The 8165-nt window shown below is 42.8% G+C and overlaps 1 protein-coding gene across 2 annotated transcripts in view; it reads right to left on the bottom strand.

Moving 5' to 3' along the window:
* Positions 1–288: 288 nt before the first annotated feature.
* Positions 289–8165, bottom strand: part of PTPRM (protein tyrosine phosphatase, receptor type, M) — a 921068-nt gene continuing 913191 nt past the window's right edge. For both annotated transcript variants that reach the window (XM_006891412.1, XM_006891411.1), the window contains 2 exons: positions 7372–7507; positions 289–1021 (listed from right to left, as the gene is read on the bottom strand). In XM_006891412.1, coding sequence (XP_006891474.1) covers positions 968–1021; positions 7372–7507 — 190 coding nt within the window. In that variant the 3' untranslated portion in view covers positions 289–967. The remainder of the gene's footprint in view (positions 1022–7371; positions 7508–8165) is intronic.

Raw genomic sequence — 8165 nt, 5'->3', positions numbered from 1 at the left:
AGTGTGTACAAGTGTCATCTGCACAAGAGCAGACTTATACAATGGGTCTAGGTTTCCTACGGATGAAGTTCTCTCAAAACTGCTAACTGTACCAGTTCTAGGAGAAAATTCTCTAGCTGCGTGTTCTCTCCCAGGGTGGCTGGAGCAGCTGCCTCCACCCTGTACGCTGGGACACCAGGAATTCAAGACCACTGGGCCATGTGTTAGTGTTTATTGATTGAGAATCACCCAAGATAACATCATATAGCAAGTTATTTCCAGGCCTTAGGAAAAATGATTGTCACTCACTGTGCTTCACAAAATTTTCCTTTAATGAATAAATAATTTGGAGAAATCAAAAGTATTTACAATATAAACAAATGCAAAAGCTCTGGATCTTTGAATCTGATTATCAGGGTTTACGTTTTTGAACTGAGTTCCTTCCTGGCTTTTCCCTTGGAATTCATACAAATCTGATAGAAACAGCAACTCATACAACATAGCTCTGTTCATTATAGGTCTGTGTTAGTCCTGCAAAGCTACATATGCTTATGCTATGCAACATGTTAAAATACAAATATTAACTAAAATAATATCATAATGCCAGGTAGCATTCTCCACAGAACAAAAATGTACACTTAGCTGTAACAATAACAAAGGGTCACGGGCCACAAAATAATACCCTAAAGGTACAAATTCCTTCATAAGAATATAGTTGTGCTCTACAATCGGCTAGCGTCTGGTCTGTCCCCCAGGCTGGTGTTGGCAAGGGGCATATGACCACTGTGGTGCAGAGTGGGGCTGCCAGGCGGCAGCATGACTGTGGGAACTGGGCAGTGCAGGCAGTTACAGCCCCTTCCTTACTCTCAGAGAGTCAGTTAGGCAAAGCAGAATAAGTATATTGAGAAATTGCTGTCTCCTGCAGGCAAACACTGTGGAGTGCCTTGGCTTTGCGGTAGAGAGGGTTTGCTTGAGAGATGCTGGGATGTCAGCCAGAATTCAAGTATTCCAGGGCCACCTCGTAGCAGAACTTGTACTGATCCTGCAAAACAGAAGAGCAAGTGTCAACTCCATAATACCTAAATGCTTGGTCTGGCAAATAAAAAATGTGGTTAATCAAACTGATGAGGATGTTTAATCAGAAATGAAAAAGTCATAACCAAACATATCCACTGTCCATAGCTGTAAAGCTCCTTAAAATTCCGGGGAAGTTCTGGATAACTGGCTAACAGTGAAGAACTTAAGGATAATGCCTCATATACAGGGCGGCCTGAACCTATAAACTTTCACTCTTGGTATAGTATTAACCTTTGATTTTCAGTCAACAGGATTTGCTCAGAAATTATTACGCACCTATTAAATTACAAGCACTCTGATCTAATGTAACAGGCAAAAAAGTGAAATTATCCCAATCTGACCCATCTCAAGGACACTAATTTTAACTATACCAGAGTGGCAGGTATAATAAACTAGCCCATCCTAGATAAAAAGAGCCATAAAAATACCCACCACTACCTTGCACATCCATAGATGAATGACAAGACATGGATTCAGTATTTAATTCAACTCAAGAAACATTTAGGTTAGGAAATTACAATGTATCAAAGTTAAGATAGAAAGGAAACAAAATCATTATCTTAATATACTTAACCATATTGCAAGGTAAAAATTAATAGCAGTAATAGCTACAGCTAAAAAATAAAAAAGATAGACAATGACAAGTGCTGGAAAAGATGTTGGGAAAGGAACCCTTATGCACTGTTTGTTGGTGGCAATTTACAACGGTGCACTGCTATGGGAAATGGTTTGACAGTTCAGCACATGACATAGCATTCTACTCCTATCAATATATTCAAGAAAAGTGAAAACATATTTATATTAAAAAGTTATAAATGGACATTCATAATTCATAATGAATTTACAGTACTCAAAAGGCAAAAAACCCCTTCACAATTCTACCAACAGATCAACTGAACAAAGTGTAGTGTGTCTATATAGTAGAATATTACTCAGTGAACCGTAAAAATATATACTAAGTGATAAAATTTGGACAGAAAAAGCCACATATGGTATATTAAATGGCTAAAGCAAGTAAATCCACTGGAATATAAAAGATGGTTATCAGGGGTGAGGTTAGGGCATGAGACGTGATTACTAACTGAGTTCTTTTTTCAGTGAAGAAAATGTTCTAAATATGGATTGTGGTGAGGGCTGCACAGCCCTGCAGTTATAAGAAAAACACCTGTACCTTTAAAAAGGGTGAATTATATGGGATATGAATGATATCCCAATAGCTGTCATTAAAAATACAGTATCATTGAAAAGAACAAAGAACCTAGGAATAAACATATCTATGAAAAGATAAGACTTGGGCTTCTCTCTCTCTCTCTCACACACACACACACACATGCACACACACGCATGCACACATGTGCATGTGCACATATACTTTCTCCCTATATCTAATCAATTAAAAGACAATCCAATCAAAAATAGGCAAAAGACTTGAACAGACATTACAGCAAAGAAGCTAATCAATCAGATGGACAAGAAGCACATGAAAAGATTAAGGTTGTTAACCATTTAATTCTATCAAGTGATTCTGACTCACAGAATCAAAGTCCTAGTGTCTTCATTAGAATGGCAATGGTCAAGGAAAGGGAAAGCAATAGGTACTGCACAGGCTGTGGAAAGATTTGAAACTTTATCCATTGCTGGTGGGGTTATAAAATTGTACAGCCATTGTAGAGAACAGACCGACACTTCCTCAAAAAGTTGAACACAGAACTGCAATGTGACCCAGCAATGCCCTTCCTAGCTCTCTATCCAGAAGATGTGAAAGAAGGAATTTGACAGAAACCTCAACATCAATGCTCACTGTGATTTTCACAACAGCCAAAACTTGGAAACAACCAGAATATCCATTTACAGACTGATGGATAAAAAAAATGTGGAATATACATACACTAGAATAGTACTCAATCATAAAGAGAGTCTTGATATATTAATCTTTAAAGAAAACATGCTTTTATGAACTTTGCTGCAAGAGGAGATATATAGTCTATATATATAGGATATATATATAGGATATAGATAGATAGAGAGATAGATAGATAGTCTCACATATAGAATACACAAATCCATGGGAATTAAAGATAATAAGTGATTACTAGGGTAGGAGAGAGGACAAGTCAGTTTTTGCTTAGAGGGAATTATGTTTCTATTAATGATGCTGGGTTATTTGGCAAAATCCAAGAGAATCATGGGACTGGAACTTCCCAGACAATTTACAGAAGCCCTAGTAGGGCTTTGAACTGGGGACTGGATTGATCTCATTTGAATTCTAAGAGTCAAGAAGTACCTGCTGACAGGCAGTTAAGAAAATAAATGCTGGTGTATGTCCTTGCCTTAGAGGGGAGGTCTGCAGGTTCATGGGAGTGTGTGTGGGATGCCATCCATTCAACCCACTTCTGGACAGGCACCAGCCCAGGGATCAATCTGCCTGTGGGACAGACTGCAATTTTGTCAGCAAAGTTTCTGTCTTCAAAGACCTTTTCTCTGTTAATGCAGAGTTCTGGGAGCTTCAATGCTCAGCATTCAAGACAGAGGGGAGAAGCACTTGCTCTGAAGCAACCCATTTCCCCACAATGAGGGTCCTTTCCAAGGGGCCCTGCGCTCCTTTCGTGGGACTGACATATGAAGTACAGGTGAACTGTGTTCTCCTGGGCTCTTCTTTAATGAACCTGGAGGCTGGCTGAAGAGACAGACAACGCATTATCAGCAATGAGAAGACACAGAGGCCTCTTTCACTGTTGCCCCACTGCTATTTGTGGCACTGGGGCCACCAGTAAAACCAGGCCAGACTTTATTACCCTGATTGAAGCTAATGCATTCCCTTGGCCAACATGCATATGTGTGAGCATCAAGCTAAACTGAAAACGCATTCACAAAGTAACAACCAAGTGTTCTCACTCCATTGAGGATGATCAAGCCCACTGCAGAGGGCAAGGTGACCTTTTCCCTCAGGTCCGGATGCTATCTATTGTCCTGCTACACATTTATCAGACAATTTGCACAAGATATTTCAAAATTTTCCCCTTTTCCTTAGCTGCTGACTGTCCTGGAACTCATGGTGACCCTGAGAGGTCTGAGTGTCCTGGGGTCCCCCTAATTACACAACATAGAAATGCATGGACTACTACCAAGTCTATCACAATTACACAACACGGAAATGCACAGATTTTACTACTAACTCCATTACAATTACCCACAACAAGGAAATGCACAAATTTTACAGGCTTCTGAGGGTAGGGCTGGAAGCTCCCTGCGGTCCAGTTCTCTGGGTCTGCACCTATGTCGGGGGGAACGGCCACTGACCCACATCTACATGACTTTGGGAGAACCCACACCTTTATCTGTCCATGAAAATCCTCATGGTAAAACCCATGGCACTAGTTCCAGACGAGAGACCCCCAGGATGTGTTTGTAATCACAAGTTGCTGTCATGTGTGCTCCAGCAACAATCAGGCTGCATTCTGCCCTATCCTGCGCATCCTCACCATCTCTGACTACCTGAGCCCATTCATTGCTGCAGTCACTGTGTGAACCCATCTTCTTTAGGATCTTCTACTCTTCGGCTGACCCTCCACCTTTCCAAACAGGACGTCCTTTGCCGAGGATTGGCTCCTCCTAGCAACACGCTCAAATTAATCCATCTTTGTAGAATGAGTACAAGGATCCAAGGGGGGGGGGCAGAAGCAGGGGATGAAGGTGTGGAAGGGGGTGGGGGTTAATCATGGGGATGTACAAATTAATCCATCATTGTAGAATGAGTACAAGGATCCAAGAGCAGTGGGGCGGGGGGGTGGAAGCAGGGGATGAGGGTATGCAAGGGGGAGGGTTAATCATGAAGTTGTACAATTTGATGGGTGAGGAGGTGAGGGAAATGTAAAGAATTTATCCTTGAAAACAATGTATTCAAATTTTGTAAATAAACTAGTAGAAAATGAAAAACAAAAAAGGACGTCTAATCCTTAAATTCCAAAGCACGTGGTCTGTGGAAGGGTGAGCCCTAACTCCTTTTTCAGGGTCTGCATGGGTGCATTTGATTTCTTTCTGACCATCACACCTGCCATGTGACTTTGCTTAGATGAATCTGGGGTAGACCCAAGGAGGGGCTTTTTGTCCCCAGCCTTGCCTAGGAAACTGGGGAACTTGCCTGGATGATTTGGCTGAAAACACTGTGGCTATAATAAAATCATTTGATAACTACCATGGAGCCAGGCAGGTAAAGCCTCAGAACAAATCTTGAAGTCTTTCTTAACCTGAAGTCATGCACACCTGCCACTCATGGTCTCTTGTGCAGCTTCCAGCAGAGCTGTGACCATCTGTACTGTCCTTCAGGCACACAGAAGGAACTCCGTAGCTGTGAATGAGTGGACTCTATTTGGCCTCTGAGCTATGCGCATGCCAATGGGCTCCCTCATTCCTGAATGGTCTTTGTCCCGCTTAAATGTAATTAAAGGGTCTCTAGAGAATATATGTGAGTCTGAGTGTCTTCTATCCCTAAGCAGAATTAATCATCAGTTTAATTCAGGTGGTAGTAAGAGAAAAAGGAGGTATTTTTTTTTTTTTTTTAGTAAGTCAGCTTTCCCCAAGTGCCAGCCAAGTTTAGGAGCTGTACATGCATCTCTCATTTGCTGGGGTCACACTTTGAGTGAAGTGAGGCCGGATACTGCAGTGGGTGGACCGATGGTCTTCTCAGCCCACATCTGATCTCCTGATGATCTGAACATCCATCTTCAACTGCCCCTTCCCCCAGCTGAAAGACTGAGAGCTCAGGGGTGCTGGAACTTGTGACATTCATGGGGGTGCCAGTGAGGGGAGTGTATCCTGCCCTCAAGGAGGAGCTGGCTCCCGTGAACTTGTATGCTTAGGATACAACAGCTTTCTAGCACCTTCTATCAGCGTTTGAGAGGCACTGGGAGCAGTGCCTTGTAAGCACTTGGAAAGCCAGTATCCTTCTCCAAGTCTGCATTGCCCCATCACACTGGCTTGGGTGACCTACAAGTGTCCTGCCAAGGAGAAGCCCCACAATCACATCATGTGATTCTCATGCGTACAGTTTCCAAACCCTTTTATACTGTATCCCCTCAAGAATCCAGTGGTATACTCACTTTACAAAACTAAGGCCCAGAAAAGTCAAACGACTCATCATAATAAACTTGGACTGCCCAAGTTAATTTTTTCCAAGGTCAGCTAACCTGGCACCAACAGGTTAAATGAGAATCTGGGTTTTGTGGACTCTGAATCAGAGGCAGAACTAGCAGGCAGCAGAACAGGGGAGTGGGCACAGGGAAGCTGGGGGATTTGAGAAGGTGCACGTGGCCAAATTCCCTAGCCAATACCAGGCTTCTAGGAGACAGACAAGCTCATCAAATAGAAGACACAAATTCATAGAAAAGCACATATTCATGGAATCAGGTTTGTGTGGACGAGGACTGGAGATCCAGGAGCCAATCATCACTGGGGCCATGTTTATACCGAGCTGATGGCACTGTTTCAACAGCTTCTTTTAGATGAGGACAAAGCCTCTCAGCATTAGTGTGAATTTCAAAAGTTTAGACCTGCTAATTTTTTTCAAACACTATTTTTTAAATTTTAATCTTATGATTGCAAGTTTTCCAGACTAATAAGTACAGACCTTGTCAGCACAAATTCTTCCCTTGCCCCCTCTGCCCTGGCCATTCTTCCGCAATGGGGAGAGTCCTACAGTTTTCTTCAGATCCTTCCACCCCTAACAGAGAAGTACAAAACCCAATCTGAAAGCTTCCTCCCTGAAGCTATCCTACTGTTCTTAACTCACAGTGGTTGGCATTTCAACAGCTCCACATAAAAAGAGATCCTGTGAAATACTCTAAGAACATAATTGCACATTGTCCTTTGTTTCTCAACTCCTTTAATCCTTCCCTCAGATACGGTCACCATAATTAAATGCAATATTCTGGATGTCAAATGAAAATTCACAGCTTTGATAAATATTAGGTGATTAAGCTATTTATAAAATATATAATTTGGAAGTCTGGCATTTCATTCGTGATGATTATTCTCCAAGAAGACTAAGTGCTTAGCCACATGGAAGGCACTGCCAGGAGAGGAAATGAATAAGGATGTGCACTTGTGAGCTTCAACTCCTTCCATATTTCAACCAGCTGAGACAAAGTTTCCATGTGACAAAGCAAAGCAGGAAGAAGCAAAAGAAATAGGCAGGAAGCCTTTACAAGTGAAGTGATTGCAGTGTACTTTTGAGAGTGGCTCTGTCTGCCCGTTTGGGATTACATTCCCTGCAGCCGTGAGCACTGGCATCTGGCAAGGGGAAGGGCAGGCTCCTACCAGAAGGTCCACCATGTTGGGCTTGTTGTTCCTCAGAGTCTTCACCGCGTGGAAGACGTCCACCGCTCTCTGGTGCCTCAACATCTCACAGACAATGCTGATTGCACAGAACGTCCCGCTGCGGCCCCCTCCGTTTCTGTCATAAAAGAAATAAAATGGTGGGATGACTTTCGTCCTCTCATTACACCTTTGACCCAAGCTACAGAACCTTCCCATCTACAGTCAAATGAGCTGAGAATGATAATGCTGCTTCGAGGCCACTGACTCACACAGGGCAGGTCTGTTGAGAGCAAAAGGAGAGAATGGGCCACAGCACTCGCTCCACAGCTCACCTGTCCCCTCCTCAGCTCTGCGCTGGGCCCAGCTCTCAGGGCACCTGGCCTAGCTCTGTAAAAAGGGCCCCAGGCAGCGCATTCCCACTGAACACAGCCCTCATCTAGAATCTGCCATAAGAAGCAATGAGGGACACAGTTATGCTCAAAGATGTGCCTGGCATTAAAAACAAAAGCGGAAACAACTATTAATATGAAATTGCTTTCTGAAACTGAGTATTAGAAATATAACTCTTTAAACTAATTTTAGGGATACAGGAAAGTTGCAAAAATATTAGGTAGAGTTCCACTTGTATACTGAACTTCCTCTGATGATTTTTACATTGTTGTTGTTGTTATGTGCCGTCGAGTCGTTTTTTACTCATAGCGGCACAACAGCCCTAAACCCTGCTCTATCCTGCGCCAACCGCACTGCCTCTGACACACCCGTCCCGATTACCCCAGTCACCGAATCAATCCATC

Source organism: Elephantulus edwardii, unplaced genomic scaffold, assembly GCF_000299155.1.
Source record: "Elephantulus edwardii isolate Elephantulus edwardi_28Jun2011 unplaced genomic scaffold, EleEdw1.0 scaffold00097, whole genome shotgun sequence".
In the NCBI taxonomy this organism is placed as follows: domain Eukaryota; kingdom Metazoa; phylum Chordata; class Mammalia; order Macroscelidea; family Macroscelididae; genus Elephantulus; species Elephantulus edwardii.
The sequence above is the reverse complement of the archived record's forward strand: the minus strand, read 5'-3'. Positions and strand labels throughout refer to the sequence as shown.